The following is an 18,013-nucleotide window of genomic DNA, read 5'->3' as shown; positions in this document are numbered from 1 at the left end:
TCTACGCTGTAGCGGAGCACTTTGCCAGGTCTTGGAGATATACTCAAGTCAATGTCGCCATCATTGTTTGACCAATACGCTTCTTCAATAGTGAGACCACGTAGTTTGTATTAAACTTGAATGTCAGACCAACACGGTCCAGAATCCAAAAGACGTGAGATTGGTAATAGCGTTGCTGGTTGTGTCGAGCCTTCCAGCCATTGCACCAGAAACAAGTTCAGTATATATACTGGTAGGGGTGTTTCAGCAAGCTGGAAATCATCTGATAGAGTCAAGCCAAGAAGGTGGGAGTGGCATACAAATCGTCCAGCAAGCTGAAGTTCCCCACCACTCCATTGCAGCGTTCATAGCTGAATAACCAAAATGAATAAGCTGGTCCAAAGTTAAAGATACAGTCTATCGTGTGACCATGCAAATGCTTTTCGTTTCCATAAAGGCGTTCACAGGAAGTACAGAATCGCAACAGAAATGCATCTGCCATCTTGACATCACTTATTGTAACTACACGATAAAACAGATATCGACAAGCTAGCACAAAGTAACGCCAATATCCCAAGTCTTCATCAGGTATAATGCTTTTCAAAGCATATATTGAAAAGCGGAGAGTCCAGTTCTTTAACTGATCTGCCGTAAAACCTGCAAACCCAGAGGCAATTTTGCGAGGCATTCTGCCAATATCACCTGCGCATTCTGCAACATCGATGTTGGTCGGAATTAAGTCAAAGTCCTTATTAGTCAACACGCCATTGTCTTTCCATACATGCAACATGTGTTTAGCAGTTCCCATAAAAAGACTATTCATGGGTTCTATCACCGACACGCGGATAATGTCAAAAGATCAGATAGAACTGAGTAGCGAGTGCCATACAAAGGTTCTAGCCTCTCACGTTCTCATTTTGTTGTACTGGAAGATATTTGTGGAACTTGAGCAATGTGGTTCTCGTGTGTCCTAGCTTGCCACTCTTCCCTATTAAAACCACTGTAATTTCGTTTTCCAGGATCACCAGGAAATGTGCGGAATAACGCCGACCAGAATAATGTTTTGACGTTGGAACCGTTCTTCGCGTGGCATGTTTAAAACAACCATTTATACTACACCAACGGAATATTTAACATGTTTAAACGGTTGAAACCAGTCGATGTTTAGCATTAGGCCATAATTATGTCTTTATGCTCTTAACGTTATCCGCATTGTATGTACAACTTGTGTTTGAGCATATATTTTGTTTTATTCAAATGTACCCTGTAAGGCCGAGATAGTGAAAAGAGCTGGTGACCTGGTCAATGCGTAAAAAAGCTTCCGGGGAGAATCATTATCATTGTTTTCAAGGCATTTTGTCTGTGCAACAAAACAATGTTACTTCGATTCCAGCATCGATCTACTGCCAATTGATATAAATTTGGTGACCTCTCACTCGCTAACAAAAGCAGTACAACAAAACAAATGTCTAACCGAATTTGAACACGTGACGTAAAATGTGCACGCATGCGTAAGTGCTGTTCATAATTCAAGCCCTTTTGACATGCACAGTATGTTATCTCGTGTGCCTATGCATGCTTGCAAATTATGTAGCCAGACGTAGAATTAGTATTTTATCAAAAATTCAACTAAATTGCTTCTATTTTTGCAATACAAGCTTGAATAAATGTGTATTTATCTTAACTACATTGTGCGCTACCCCAAAGAGACCGACGCTTCCGTGGCCTAATTTGAAAGGGGGCTCCCCTTGACGTCACATTTTCTTCTGTCACGTGGGCAGCCAACACGTTTGAAAGAAAGGAGACGCGCCAGAGCCAGCCATTGAAGAATAAGCACCAATTTGCGACCTGATATTCTGAAGTGTCCATCAATGTCACAAAGGATTATCTTGCAATATAGATTCATATCTTCAGGCACTGTTTACTCTTGGGAGACACTAAGAGTTTTGTCGGCAAAGATTTCTAAAGAGACAGTATTATACACACTATTTGACATCTACAGCTACGCGGGTGTTAAATCATTTCATTAACTATAATATATACAGAAAGGTAGGAACTATTGTGCAATTTTAAAGAACGCTTGTTTGAATATTGTCGAAATCCATATGAATTTGTGCTATTTGCTTTCTAACACAGGCTTAGGTAAAGGTGAATGAGTCACATCGGCAATATTTCAGCCATATCGTGACGAGAACAAGTTATACCGGAAAAATAAATACATTCAGAGCATATATCAACCTGTCAACAAAGGACAATACAACAACGAGAGTATAACAGATATATATTACAACTAGCACATAACCATACAACGTTATGACTGAACATAACAATACAATACAACACATGGGCTAGAGATCCAGCAACCCAGTAAGGCCACCACACTAGGGACCATGGGGACCTCTACCTGCATGCTACCCCAGCAGGATTTACACTATCCCTTTAGTCACTGCTGAATATGGACAAGGTTTAGCCAGAGATTAAAACAAACAAATATTCTTCGATTAAAACACTGGCAGACATATAAAAATACTTTGAACGATGTGGGCTTACATACCCTCTCAGGGGGACAATAGTTTTATACTACTTCAAACCCTCAATCAAGGGCACAGCCACAAACATTCTCAGTTAATCATCACACACTACCAATTTATAAATACATAACTTTCTACATCAAAATGTATCATTTAATTCAATTTCTTTTATAAAAAACAATAATTAATCTGATTATCTGATTAAAAGGATCATTTATGGATGGAAAAATCTAAGTCATGCAGGACATGCTTCATCGTGATTCTTTCATTACAGGGATATACAAAACGGGGGATCCTTTCAGTAAATATTCAAGAGTATATCTACTGTGGCCAATACGACATCGTCATGGAATGACCTCTTCAAATCTGGACTGACAACCCAAGTAGGTGTAACCGATATTTGGTTTGATTCATACCTACATAGGTGTGCTTGTTTTGGTACAAACAAATAGTTAGCTCTAATGTCTTTTTCTACACAACAGTCCACTTATGGCATACAGCGTAACTTGTTGCCGCTTTTTCCCACACATGAAATTGTCTTTCCCTTTTAAATTGTATATTTTTAATTGGGAATAGTAATAGTAAATAGAATTGGAATTTGAAATATTAATTTGTTTAAATTTTGGTTCCTAAAAAAATACTTTTGTTGCATTATTGCGCTGAACGATGTCACTTATTTACGGCAATTGTCTACATATTATTATATTAATTATAAAATAAGCAGGTTGTGATAATAATTGTTCACTTGTTTATTTACGCAAAGTGTTCAAATGTTTTTCATGTTTTTACCTCCATAAATGCAAAATATCTAAATTTAAGCAAATTCATAAATATCCTGCGTGAAACGGCAGCAGTAGAAATCGTACACGACAGTCGCCTGGACGTAAAAACACTTCCGTTATTTTCTAAACCTGTTTACCTGCGTATCTGAGTGGTGGGGGCGTGCGGCACGGACCACAGCCAGGTCAGGTGACAGTTTTCTCAGCAAGCCGCGGTGCTCACTGGCGTGTGTCCCAACCTGTCTGTATCACTGCCTGCTCCACACAAGCTCCGTCACTATCAGCCAGCCAGCCAGCCAGCCAGTCTCGTCTCGTCGCGCCTCACGACCAAACATCTGAACCTCCCGTCCCACAAACTCCGACATGGCGACCAAGGAAGAATTGCAGAGGTATGAAGCCTTCTTCGATGCCGCTGATACTGACAAGAGCGGTTGTCTCTCCATCCAAGAGCTGAGGAATTGTCTTGCAGGTTCCGGATTTGACGATCAGACCATCATAGTATGTAAAACATGTTTTTTTATTAGTTCGTGATAACATCAAAGTCACAACTCCGAAAACATACCGAATACAGTTAATGTTAGCACGTGAACGTATATACTACCTGTACGTTTGATGATTAATTATCAAACCACTGGTATACAAGTGGCAACCGTTGCATGTCCTTCGCAGCGTAAAACGCAGTTACCCGTGACATGTTTGCGTCTTGACATTCACAGGACAAGCATGGCCCCGTCATGTTTAAAAGTATAGTCTTTAGTAATTTTGTCATCTACACTGACTGTACAGTCTGTAATCTCGATGCATTTGTATTTATAGTAGAAATCCTGGGGTTTATTGACCGTGATAACGCGATATGTCCTGCTGACCCAGGCTCTTGTGAAATAGTGTTTGCTGTTGTTGACTGCACAGCGCGCCTGGGGCCGGGAGACAAGCTTTGAATGGAGGCGCGGGGTCGTGTTTCTATATTCAAAGTACTTGATCATAATACACCCGTGTTTATAACTGTAAGTTAGTTTTAGGAAGGAGATATGGACGATGTTGTTTTACATACTAGCCAGACTGTTGTACACACCATTCCACTCTGTACTGTGTCAAGACATTCCACGGTAGCTTAATCATGTTAATACAGTTTCAATGCTAATGAGGTCAAAAAGAACTTTTCCGCGTCGGGCTTCCTTCTCTTTCAATTGCTCTACAACATTGGAATGAAAGCTTTTTGTAAAGCACAACCAAACTGCTAAGCAACATCTGAATTTGAAGTTTTGAATTTTGAAGTCTATGGGGTCTATCTTGAGTCTAGTTAATCACTAACATACTTTGAATCTTCAAAGAAAAGAGACCTAGAGGATGTGAGTCATCGATCTTGTGATATCACTTTCGTCTACATCTAATTCGATTTTATGACCTTGATCTTTTTATATCGACGTATTTATGTGTATAGTATAAAGAAAAGCAATGGGTTTTTAGATATTATAATAATAAGTCATTGCTAGGTTTTTTTTCGTATATATATATATATACAATATTACACATTTATGTCTTGATAGATAATCACCTATTATTAACATATCGCGCACATGTAGCAATAGAGGATGAAACTTGTGCAATAGCTTTAGCGAAAATGTAACTCAGTTCGAATATTTCTGAATTGGAATGAAGTCAGCTGCAGCCGAATTTTAAATTGTCACATTTAATGTCGTGTTAATATCAACGTAATTGGATAAACAGCTTTGATAGCCTTTGAATATGTCAAACGCCATGTGAATCTGAGTCAGTAAATATTAATGAGCTGTTGGTCCCCAGTTGTTGGCATATCAAAAGTTTATATCAGAATAGTATATCATAGAGGAGCGTCACATAGGGACGAACCCTCAGAAGAATTTAAAGGGATACGGAGCTGAGGCCAATTGGCAGCCCCAGCTAGTTTGTAAACGATGGACTCCATTGTTTTGCCTGAGAACGGAAGTTGTATTGTGTATATCAATCTATCTGATCTCAAGTTCTCGGAACAAATAACCCGTGGAGATCCGGGTTAAAATGGGTCTTCAGCAAGACATGCTTGTCCTAAGAGGCGACTTATTTACAGACCGACGTCATATAGCTGGACTATTGCTAAAGAGTGCGGCGTTATACAACAAACAACAAGCAAAATAATCGTTCACTGGACATGATGGACGTTCTGAAACAATGATCTTTAGTTCCAAGAGGAACCAAAATATTCTATATGAAAGACCACCACCACTCACCCAACCTAACCCCACCCCAAGAATTAAATGGACTGTCCCTTATTACATAGACACTGTCCCAGTTTACTCTAGACTGTAATCCTTTGATGGAATGTTGCTGTTGGAAGTTTGCCAGTCACCGCTCCGGGCTCTGTTTTTGAAAGCATCATGGTGCAGAGCTCCAGATAAGCTTTTGGTGTTGTGGGTATTTTACCCATGCATTTTAAAATCACTGCGTATCAGCTATTCTATCTGGGTATTCAAATTTCTGTTACCCACTAGTTTTTACACATGTGGGTATTTAAGTTAAATATTTAAAAGCACTATTCATCTAGCCCCTGCAAACTGGTGTTGTGTGGGTTCGAGAGCTTTATAGGACTAAAAAATACCACGATACTTCCACAAGAAAGTGTGATGGCAAATGATCATGATGTAACTGTCATCATGGAGTTTGGCAAGGTTGACGGAATGCCCGTTTATAATTTCAAAATAAGTTGCTGATTTGCCAGTCGAATACGCAGGGTTACTTCACAATATTTTGAATATACGCACAAGTTTTATTTTTGTAGCGTATCTGTAATGTTCGTTGCGTATTTGATACGCTTGGATATTATTTTACTGCGTATTTCTGCATTTCTGATGCGTTTTTTACGCAGATACGCAGCTTATCTGGATCTCTGATGGTGTGCTGAGATATCTCGGCGATATCCTATCAAGTATAATTTCGTAAGAGGCCTGAGGAATTTTAAGTCATATTTTATGTCATAGGTCAAGGTTATTTTCAAGGTCAAATGATGGTCGTAAGCACATTTATGTAGTTCGGAACGGAAGAAGTGTTCACTGACCCGCGTTCAAGTTCAAGGTCGCTGTGAAGGTTACTCTTATTGCAAGTGGGCAACATGAATCCACTGTTCCCTGCAGTCTTACGTATGCAGAGAATCTTTGATTTGACACAGCCGGTATATTTTATGAAATGACAAGAAATAAAAACATATCAAAGTTGTAATAGGCCACTGTGCGACCTTCAGTAGCGGGAAAATACCAGCAAATGTAGGTCACTTTGACCTACTTTCGACCTACTTTCAAGCATATTCCACCAAATCACTGAAGCGTGGGATACGAACGGATTTTCATAATCAATAAATGAATCGTTTATAACCCAACTATTCTGTTAGCCCATGTCGGATAGAACTGTCAATTGTTGATGTTTTACGCGCAAGTCGGCAGTATTCCTGATGTCAAGGCGACCTGTAAATTGTCCTCATCTGGGCCACACAAGCCAGGACCTATATTAGGGTAGATGCCACTCAGTCAACCAAGTCACCGAGAATTATCTCCGATTAGTTCTTACGACAAGCCTCGATTGCTTTTTTTTTAGCACAGAGCCTCCACGGTGATGTGGAAACAAGAAACTGATTCGGAAAGTACTGTAAGGAAAATGCATATGAAAAATTAATGTTAATTCTCTTTCGGCATGTAGGACGTTCTGGTTTAACTTCACAGCATGTGCAGTCAAGACAGGAAATAGATCCTCAGGGCAATTAGATATAACCAAAAGCTTGGAGGTTGAGGCAGGGGGGCGTCTGGTTTCATTACGTGCTCCAAACCGGAAGTGGTGTCATTACACCGATATGGCATATCGCTTTCTTGGAACCGTAGTTAAGTCAAACTGCAGAAGTGTGTGCGTTACTTTCGGGTAATACTTTATCACGAAGTGTGTGATGTGAACCAGTTTACGTATTTGCTCAAAAGGGCAACGTCAGCTTATATAGTAACGCACTGATGATCATCGGCCTCCTAACTACGTGCGATTTTTACCGGGAACAGGATGAGGAAGCAGAGCATCATTGCATACACAAATTGACATGTCAAATGTCTTTAAACATTTAAAAAGAATAACAAATGTAAGTATCGTCCCAGAGACCGAAGATTGTTGAAGTTATGAAACTGAGAGGAACTAACAATTTACTCGGTGTAGTTGGAGCAACGGCTGACCAATATGCCGTGCAGGGTTGGGTCCCTTAGCGCTTCTGAATTCTATGCTCGTGGTAGGGTATTGGTATTTTGCAGATGTAGTATTGTTCCTCTAAGAGTTGAAGTTTGGGGGACATGATAGCTGCCCTTTTCCTGAGATCAAATGTTTTTATTGTAAAAATGTATTTAGGATGAATATCATGCTTTTTTACAGTCCTTTACACTCTGGAAAATAAAATGCATTCAAGTTTCATCATGTGTCTTTTAATGATGTTGAGAAAAAAAGATTATTTTGTCACGTGTGACATTTTCATCTGCCAAACATTTTAAAACAAGGCCATGTCAATGTGTATATTCGTGCCAAATATTCACTTAACTGTAACAGTTTCTGTATTCTAATCTAAGTTAAGTTTAGTTTCATTGTATTTTATGAGTGTCTTCTAGGTCCGTATGGAACAGCTCAATATTTTAATGCGTTTTATCTTTCATATATTAGCATCATATTTGGAGGTTAAACCTGCCAGGCTGTCTGTCTGGATTCGAATCCCAGATTCAACCTATGCATTAATGCTAGCTCAGTCAGCACCATATCCAATTTCACTAAAGTCTAAAATCATACGTTTAACCAAACTCACTCACTTTGTAATTGGACTAATTAATAACTGTAGATATATTAAATATAATCCCGGAGTGGTGTCTGAGAGACTGGACTCTCACTTGAAAGAATCCACCTGAACTCCGTATAGTCAGCATTCAGAGGGCCATGAGATCGCCGCCTCAGGGTCTATTTCAGGTCCATGAATCATACAGTATGTTCTTCTGGATCAAAATCGAAGCAATTACACACTACTAAATGTCAGCCAACCATCACATCTGGTGACAGTCTAACACTCATGACCTTACAGATACCCATACTCCACGCTCCGGTGCCCAGGATGTACAAAATATACAATAGAATATCGGCGCATTGTATTTTCGCTTTCGAACATCCTCGATTGTGTTCGTCTTTGAGATACGGAAATCTGATATGTTTGTCTGAATGCTTGGCTCACTCGACGCTGATTGGTTGAATGGAGAATTCACCTGACGCGACCTCAGATCTTTACGCAGAGGTGGGGTGAAATGAGGTTTAACGTCGCGTTGAAGATTAATGCGCTTCTATGGCGACATGCATGCATCGAGATACCATGCCACAGTTTTAATATGGATACCCCACTCAGACACAGTATAACGACTCAGAGCCGAGGGAGGGAGGGGGGAGGGGGGGGAAGGTGTATATCTTACAGCTTGACAGAAAATGAAGCTAGCCAGTCAGGCTACCCAGATTTCATGGTCACTAGCTAAAAAGAAAAAGTAGCCACGGGCTATCGGGCAGGTGCCTATTTCACAATGCAATCATCCAAGTCACAGAGCCTGACCACCCAATCCATTTAGTCGTCTCGCGACCAGCATAGGTTGCGCCGGGATCTATTCCCGCCCGAGCCAAGCCCCTCTTTAATTTGGTGGGGAGGTGGGGGGGGGGGGGGGGGGGGGGGGATGGGGTGGAAATGGTGTTCAACGGTGAGGAGCCCGTGTCCAGTCTAGATCTAGGTTGTGTAGTTATCGCCAGGTATGAAATTAAGACAGTATTTTAATGTCTGTGTGTATAGTAGTATTTTAAAAGTCGTCGTTGAAGAACTTAGATCAAACCTGCTGGGACAGACTATTTGCCATAGCGAAGTCCGCCTTTAATAACAAGCACACGAAGAGACACCCTGTCGTCACCTCAACTCAAGATGTGTTTGAGTGTTCTACAAATTCACTTCCGTTATCTTGTGTTGCTAGTAATGATAGGGCGTATCGAGATGGAATGCCTAGCATGAGTTCCCGTGTCTTGACAAAGAGTCAGGCGTCAAGATTTCACAATACCGACTCCATAACTGATTTAGGAGAATCCCGCTCATATTGCGCTGTCACATGGGGAGGGAAATGCTATGTTATTGATATGTACCATGCCTGATAGTAGCGTTCGTACACTCCTTAATCCCCATAGGAGTGTACGTCGTGGTGTGGCTCTAAGCTACTTAAAACTATTAGGCAAGGTAGCATCATATCTATTTTCGAGTCTTGTCTAATTTACAGCTTTTCCCCAGCGTTAGTTCAAGCAAGTCCATTTATGAGGTCATCGAGGGTCACCTGTTTGCTCGATCGTGGTTTAAGTGGATGCAATCTCAGAAACTATTTATTAATCTCCACTTAAGTCTGGGCGTGTTAGAAACCCAACAGCGTATACATGCTCATTCTGAATTATCCATCTCATTATATATCAACTCTATTTTGACAAGTAGCTGAACCCATTCAGCACATAGCTTCGTTTCGGAAGTAACAATAAAATAACGTTCAAAATTGAGATTTGAGTATTGTAAGTGCTAACCTTCTAGCGCCTTGCCAGGCAGCTTGCGTTGTATACTCCCCAGGGAGCTGAGAATGAAGATCGAGTGCACACTGATCCATTGACCAGGGCAATAATGTTAACGCTTTGAGCATGCACGCTGTGTATTGAGTCTAGCGGAATATAAGTACACACACATTATTAGTACTAGAACTAGTATTAGTATTATTAACAAGGGAATCGTGCAGTGGGGATACAACAGCATATTCTGACTTGGGAAGCTATGTTGCAAGTAATGTCATTGGAACGCGACTCTAAACGAAGGTATGGTGGAACGGATCCCCGGCATACAGAGGACCTGTAATACATGTGCTGTATAATCGCGGGGGGTGAATTATATAGCGTTATAAACATCTGTGGCAGTGAATCATGCACAGCCATCGTGCACAGCCATCGTGCACAGCAGCTGCAGGAGCTTATTGAGCCCAGACAATAGATTATATGTGCAGGCACAGATTGTGTCAATAAGTCGTAGATTCAGCAAAAATTACCTGTGGTAGCGGGGTGTTCGGCGGTAGGTATAGTGAACACCACGAGACCGACTATCGAGGGTGGACACGAACGTTAATTATGTATGAAATCCCGTGCGACCCATTGTTGACTTTGGAACGGTTTTGAAAACAATAATTTGATCAAAAAACATACTGCAAAAAAAGTATTTTACCTCAGTTTTTAAAAAAAAAGCACTGATCATACTTGATGCCCTGAAAAAACGTTTTGAACAGAATATTTGTTGTTAATACATTATATGTTTCTGTTATGAATACATTAATACGATCACATTTACTTTGCGTACGTTTATAAGATTGATGTTTGTGTTTGCTTAGACTGACATTTCGTACTTTTTTAGTTTATGTATATGCATCGTCATTTCTGTTTCAGTTATGAATAAATTTATTTGGACACATTTACTTTGAAAGTATAAGGTTTGTTTGATGTTTGTGTTTATCATTTGTCATTTCTGTTTTAGGACATGTTCGTGGAGTTCGATAAAGACGGTGACCGTAAAGTGACAAAGAAAGAATATATGACAGCGCTGGGAAAACTTCCCCCGTCCCGACTCGAGTAAGCAAATATCTAAAACTGTGAGGTCATTGCTTGAAGTTGTTTATAAGTGTCATGACACGTAATCCAAATATCTCACACTGAAAAAAAACATCCTATCTGTGGATTCCCTTGGCAGTGACCTTGACATATCTCACGTGGGGATTCCAGGGAAAAATAGGTCCCCGGTATCACTAGCTTGTCGAAAGATGAAGTTATCGACTATCGATAATCTGGGCTCTTGTCTCATCAGCTAACTCAGTGAGTACCATCTGGGACCCTCCCACCTCCACATACATACATGCATGCATGCAGACAGACAGACAGACAGACAGACAGACAGACACACACACATACATACACACACACATACATACACACACACACACATACACATACACACACATACACATACACATACATACATACATACATACATACATACATACATACATACATACACAAACACACACACACACACACACACACACATACATACATACATGTTCTATTGAACAGTATCACAATGCATAGCTGATATAGCTATTGATCCCGCCAGTATCGGACATGTCAAGCTGTTCAGTAATATAGCTATTGATCCCGCCAGTATCGGACATGTCAAGCTGTTCAGTAATATAGCTATTGATCCCGCCAGTATCGGACATGTCAAGCTGTTCAGTAACACAATCGTGACACTGTATTGGCCCTTTGTTTCCAGTGAAGCCAAACTTCGGAAAGCATTCAAGAATCTGGACTCGGACAACAGTGGAACCCTTGATGCCAGTGAAATAAAAAAGGCTTTGAGTTCATGCGGCACAAAAATCACCGATGAAACTGCAGCGGTACGAAATTTCAATCTTTCTTAAGTAAATTTACTTTACTAAAAGACGTTAAAAGATGGTACTTGTTCTTACCCTGCCTGGCGCTCGGCAAGTCGGCGTTAAGGATATGAAACAACGACTGGTTGGCTCGGAGTCGGTATAATGTGCCTTGGTTGTGAAATCCATGTTAAAAGTACAGCATTGTATCTCAGTAGACTAGCACTATGAAACCAGCGAATTGACGAATATAGGTAGAGCATGAATTGCACGTGCACGGGGTGACACTCCATCACAGTGCCTGCTCATGGAACGCATTCTGTCCCAAAACGTTAACACCGATTGTTCCTGATGTGTGGCAGTATCTTCACAGATAATAATGATGATGATGATGATGATGATGATGATAATAATGATATATTGATTCTTTATATTTCAGGCTATCATCAAACAGGTTGACCGCGACGGCGATGGGAAAGTCAACGTGAAGGAGTTCCTGGCTGTCTTCCGCAGCCAGAGTTAGCCAAGCCTCCGCCTCTTGCTCACTGGCAGCTTGACCTTCACTCGAAGATTTTTAATGTACAATTTGGTCATAGCATAGACAGTTTCATAATCTTTCTAATAGTGGCTTCGACTGTCAGTCTCCAAAGTACACGTTTAGTGTCCATGCTTAACTGTCCATATGAATCCTACATTGTGAACACACGAGTTCACGGGGCGGTGGGGTAGCCTAGCGTTGGCTATCACGCCGAAGACCCGGGTTCGATTCTCAACATGAGTACAGCGTGTGAAGCTACTTGATATTGCCCAGCCTAACATGACGCAATATATAATACCAAAATCGGCGCAAGATCTCCGTCCCCGACCACATAGTATTAAATGCACGTTTCACTTCCGTTACGCATTCACCTGTACACAGAGGTTATCATGCGATGTGCTTTGGGTCGGTAAATATCCTGAATTAAGAATAAACATTTTATTTAGCAAGCATAAAGACGCAAGAGTGATAACCTCTTTATCATACATATGTCATTCCTAGATTCTATTGGAGAAAAGGGTATTTTCATCTCGCACAAACGGTACCTAAAAATTGCATTTTTCCTGGATTGTGAGCATTAATATATTACGTCACAAGGTCGGTAATTAGTCAGTTGGACAGTGACAACGTGTAGTATAGTTCCACTTGAAAGTTGTTTTCAGACACTGATTGTTGATGTTGTTTTGTTAACGATATTTGAGCATCGTATTATAAGGTAACAGTATGATCGTTTGAAAAATAACTACTTGTGGTTTGTTTCGGTATAAATTGTCCGGGAGATAAGGGCGAATCTATGTAAACACTGAAAGTTGTACTACCTGACCTTTCATATTTGAATACGTAAATATATGAAACTTGTTTGTGTACAGAGCGTACAGCATGGTTTTTCTGAATCGTCACTGTCGGGACATATTTGGAGAAAGTGGACCCATCAATGTTGAACTGTTAAAATCGTCTGTCAGCTACTGTCAAATGTCTATGTAAGCCTGCTTGTGTATTAACTGTAGACAAGTTCAGAAACTTTTATTTTTGCTTCATTTAATTACCACTTTGTATTACAGAAAAGAGAAACAATAAATAACATTAAGTTGGTGTTCGTTTGATCTATTCTCTGTGCAGAGTTGTTTCCCTTAGGCGTTGCAGACTTGTGACCTTGGAGTCGAATCCGTTTCACCCTGATTGATTCTAGGTTTGTCGGCACCATGCCCGTGCCTGTGGTTTTCACCAAAGCGGTAAACGTTGGCCCCGATCATCAAAGCGAATTAAATTGATCGTAGCTCCTATACTTTAACATAGGCTTACTATACTCGATCGCTTTATAGAACGGGGCCCTGCATCACTTGGGGCTTGCCGCCTATATTAAGATGTTGCACAGTGATATAACCGACATTGACGTTAAACCAACTCGTTCATTTTGAACTATTATATTTCAATGTGCTTCGTGAGGATCGGGTGTTGCAAGGTGTAACCTGGCTGATTGTGTTTCGTCATACCCCGACGAGGTGGATTGATACTCGTGTTGTCAACCACTGGTTTGCTTAGATCAGACTCCATCACAAGTCACCATGCTACAGCTTGAATATTTCTGACAGCGGCAACATCTACGACCTGCATCATTTCGGGCTTTCCCCCCAAATAATTATAACTGGAATGCCTTCTGTTAAAAGCGGTGTTGAACCCAACTCACTCACTCAGAGAGACCGCCTCCGTGGTCTTGTTGGAGAGCGGAAGGTCCGGGGTATGATCCCCGGCCGCGTCATACCAAAAGACTTTAAAAGATGGTACTTGTTGTTACCCTGTTTGGAGCTCGGCATTTAGGGGCTAAAACAAGGACTGGTCGGCTCGGAGTCAGTGTACTGTCTGAGTTGGGTATTCATGTTAAACTGCGGCATGGTACCTCAGTGGGCTAGCACTAAAAATCGGCATCTGTCCGGACTAGTGCGCGCACGCACGCACGCACGCACATACGCGTGGATGCACGTCGCTATATTCTTTTTCCCCATTTTCTTACCCTGCCTGGCGCTCGGCACTCATAGGGGCCTGGTCGGCTCGGTGGCCGTATACTGCGGCATGGTATGTCAGTGGGCTAGCGCTGATGAACCAGCTTGAGTACGGACTTTTTACGTACGTACACGCTATGTAAGAGCATTAACCTTGAATGCGACGCTAAACCCAATTTCTCCTCACCTCATAGTCGAGAGATAGTTTACAAACTAATACAACATTGAAGTTTAGAATGCCTATTTACTCAAAAACATTCACAGACCCCTTATGTTAGATATTTGACCTAATCAATACATGTGGGTCACGCGAGATTTAAATTTATATGAAATCCAGTAAATGAGATAACAGCTGGTTGAAAGCATAAATATGCAAACACATTAACAAGCCGGTGACACATGCATACTAAAGCTATTTCATTATTCATGACTAGAGATTCGACCAGTCAGGAAACAGATGTCGTTATAGCAACCATCACATTTTCATAAAACTTTTGCATGCACCACTATAAGTCGAAAACGGCGCGTTTGGTTTTGTAAACAGAAACATTGAAACAAAGATGTAGCAATGAGTACAGTACATACGATGCTGTAGATTCCTGCATGCACAATGCGGTGCATCATGATTACCCCGGCCCGTTGTCAGTGTGCACTCGACTGTACCTCTCAGCTCCCTGGGGATTAAACCCAAGCTGCATATGAGGCGATAGAAGGTTAACAGTCATCGTTGCCATACTACCGGGTACCCTTTTGCTGCTGGGTGGACAGAGGCATTTTTCGAACTAATTTCGTCACGTGCCGAAGGAGACATCATGCAACGTGCTTCGGTGTCGGGTCACCCGTCCACCTACCCTCCACGACCAACGTTGCTGAATTTCGTCACGTACATATAGGACCATGTGTCACCAGATGAGATATGCACTTGTGCGAGAAGGGTGTCCTTTAGTGAGCACAAAACACAACAGTTCGAGATGTACTCCTACCACTTTCCATACATCTTATCTTGTGTTTGTTTTCCTTTTGTTTAACGCCGCAGTCAGCAGTATTCCAGCTATATGACGGCGGTCTGTAAATAATCGAGTCTGGACTAGACTCGCCATTGGAATCGATTGAAATCGATGACATGCAACAACCAAGTCAGCGAACCTGACAACTCGATCCCGTTAGTCGCCTCTTACGACAAACATCGTCGCCTTTTACGGCAAGAATGGGTTGCTTGAAGACCTATTCTACCCCGGATCTTCACGGGTCACATCTTATCTAAATTGATGCCTTCGGCTATTCTATATTTGTGAACACGATAACACATAACAATACCTCCATGTTCTTATTTACGGCGACTCAATCTTTTGGAATATAAAGAAGCCGTACTCCTTCTCCAAACACCTGTAGGAAGTGCCGGCGCATTCAGTACCGAAACGTGTATAGATTTTGTCATCTAAGCGTAATTTAATGCAGATGTAGAGGTATAGATGTTAAAGTATGGGTTTGTCCTGAATATTTTATATCAAAATTAGTGAAAGGGATGGTGTCACAAGTTGTTCAATTTGGTGGATATTTTTAAAACAATTGCCATTTTACCCTTCGGCAGAAGACGCTTATCCTAATATCAGTAATGGCTGGTCTGCTCCTGACTCGATTATTCACAGGCCAGCGCCATATTGTTGGAATAGTGGTAAGTGCGGCGTAAAAAAGGCACAAGCATATATACATAAAATTTATCCAGAAATATTCAGTGTATATGAATCGTCCACATTGAAGACTCCAATCTCAATTAAATCAGATCATTTATTTAGATACATTACCTTTCTGTATGGAGGGTCGCGCGAGGTAAACTTTCTAATCAGCCAATCAGCGTCGAGTCTTCCAAATACTCCGTACGAGGAAACGAAGCATCCGGACCAGCATCTCGAGTGAGTGAGTGAGTGAGTATGGTTTTCTGTCGTTATTAGCAATATTCCAGCAATATCCGGCGGGGAATACCAGAAATGGGCTTTAGACATTGTACCCATGTCGTGAATGGAACCTGGGCCTTCAGCGTGACGATACCACTAGGCTACCCCACCGTCCCTCTCAGTGTAGCTCGAAACGGAAACCTAAATAATAAAGGCTGCGCCATTATATGGTTGTGGATATTTAATATTCCCTGCATGTCGTTTCTGAGCGTCGTGACATTTACACTCAACCTCAAACATTTGTAACCATCGGATCAGTATTTATGATTGCTTTTGTTGAAATCGAAATTAGCGAGTCCACATAGTAAAGAAATGAAGCCGAATTGTTTTAGAAAGATGTCATCTGACTGGCATTTAGACTGGGCGTCAGGTTCGCTCAGGGATCATCTATCGCGACCTTATGTGCGGTGGTGACGTCAGATCTTCACAAAGACATCCTGGATCCGAGTATAAAACATCTGAATTTAATGAGACTGGATCACTCAATCAGTCTCGTGGTCGTGTGTCTGCATTCTCCATTCTGCATTCCTGGGTTAAATGCAACAAATGCACCAGCTACTCTTTATATCCTCTAGTGATGTCATTTAAAACAAATTTAAAGTTTATTCGTGATAGTATGAGTCATTACAACCATGCAACGTGGACGTTTTTTCATCTCTAGGGAACGCCTTGCGTTCCTGTGTTTCCAGATGTCGACACACAGTGATGCAAACACTCTTTTTTAGATTGTGAAAATACGCCTCATTTGAGTGCATTAAACGTTTTTCAGAGGTCACGGCCTCAAAAGCATTAAATCGACATAAACTTATTAAGTCAGATATTGCCAAACAGTTGGCCCGAGATAGTTCCTGCATGTAACCCTTGAAGTCTAGAGAATGGTTTTCAGTATGTCATAATAACGACTATATTTATCAAATTATTGATCTTAGTTCAGTTGGAAAGTGTTCCGTTGGGCGTACGTAGAGGTTATGCATGGATAGTGAGGATGTTGGGTTTATAACACCGCTTTATATCATGGCGTGTCAGATTAATGAGAGAGGAAAGCCCGAAGTGATGCATGTCTGACCTTTATCACTTCAGTGAAACCAACGAAAACGGGCATGATGCTGACAAACCTAGAAACTAGGGCTGGGACGGGTAACTCGGGTACTCGGGTCGAGTGGGTACTGAGTAGGACCCGGGTACCCACAGGACTACCCAGACCAGTGGTTAGTCACCTTATATATTGTTTAATGACAAAAATTATCTTAAACTCTATGGTAACACTACAGGTCACTAATGTTCCCATTTAATTCTTATTGACTATGCGCCCATTCCTTCTGACTTTTATATATTTGAATTAAGATAAAACTTCATGCAGTAAACTTCAGTGTATGCATCTAAATACATTTTGCCAGGGCTGCGGTCAAACTTTTCCAAATCGGACAGTGTGTACCTATCTCTAGATATCTACAGCGGGTATCCAGGTAGGGTCGGGTAATAGGGTGGTGGGTACCCGGGTAGTATATTTGGACTCGTCCCAGCCATACTAGAAACATCATCGGGGAGATCCGAACTCACGATCATAGCTTTCTGGCGATCCCTATGGCATCTTCCCGAGGCAAGCGTGTCGACTATGTACAATCTGTAGTTTTCACAAGACTTTGATACAGGCATGTGAAGCTTGCCCCGGGAAGATGGACCAAGGGACGCAACTCTGCACAGCGAATTGCGCCACCTCAGACGACTGGTCCAGCCGT

The 18,013-nt window shown here is 41.3% G+C and overlaps 1 protein-coding gene and 1 pseudogene across 1 annotated transcript; one reads left to right on the top strand and one right to left on the bottom strand.

Annotated features, from left to right (window-relative positions):
- Nucleotides 1-110: 110 nt before the first annotated feature.
- Nucleotides 111-3,654, bottom strand: LOC139464771 (uncharacterized; annotated as a pseudogene).
- Nucleotides 3,440-13,411, top strand: LOC139465045 (centrin-1-like). Its single transcript, XM_071246737.1, has 4 exons — nucleotides 3,440-3,787; nucleotides 10,890-10,984; nucleotides 11,682-11,805; nucleotides 12,221-13,411. The coding sequence occupies exons 1-4, from the start codon at nucleotides 3,653-3,655 to the stop codon at nucleotides 12,302-12,304; spliced, it is 438 nt and encodes a 145-aa protein (XP_071102838.1). The 5' UTR covers nucleotides 3,440-3,652; the 3' UTR covers nucleotides 12,305-13,411.
- The last annotated feature ends 4,602 nt before the right edge of the window (nucleotides 13,412-18,013 follow it).

The sequence above is a fragment of the Haliotis cracherodii genome, unplaced genomic scaffold (assembly GCF_022045235.1).
Source record: "Haliotis cracherodii isolate W230 unplaced genomic scaffold, xgHalCrac1.p SCAF_17, whole genome shotgun sequence".
Lineage (NCBI taxonomy): Eukaryota > Metazoa > Mollusca > Gastropoda > Lepetellida > Haliotidae > Haliotis > Haliotis cracherodii.
This window is presented reverse-complemented; position numbering and strand designations above follow the sequence as displayed.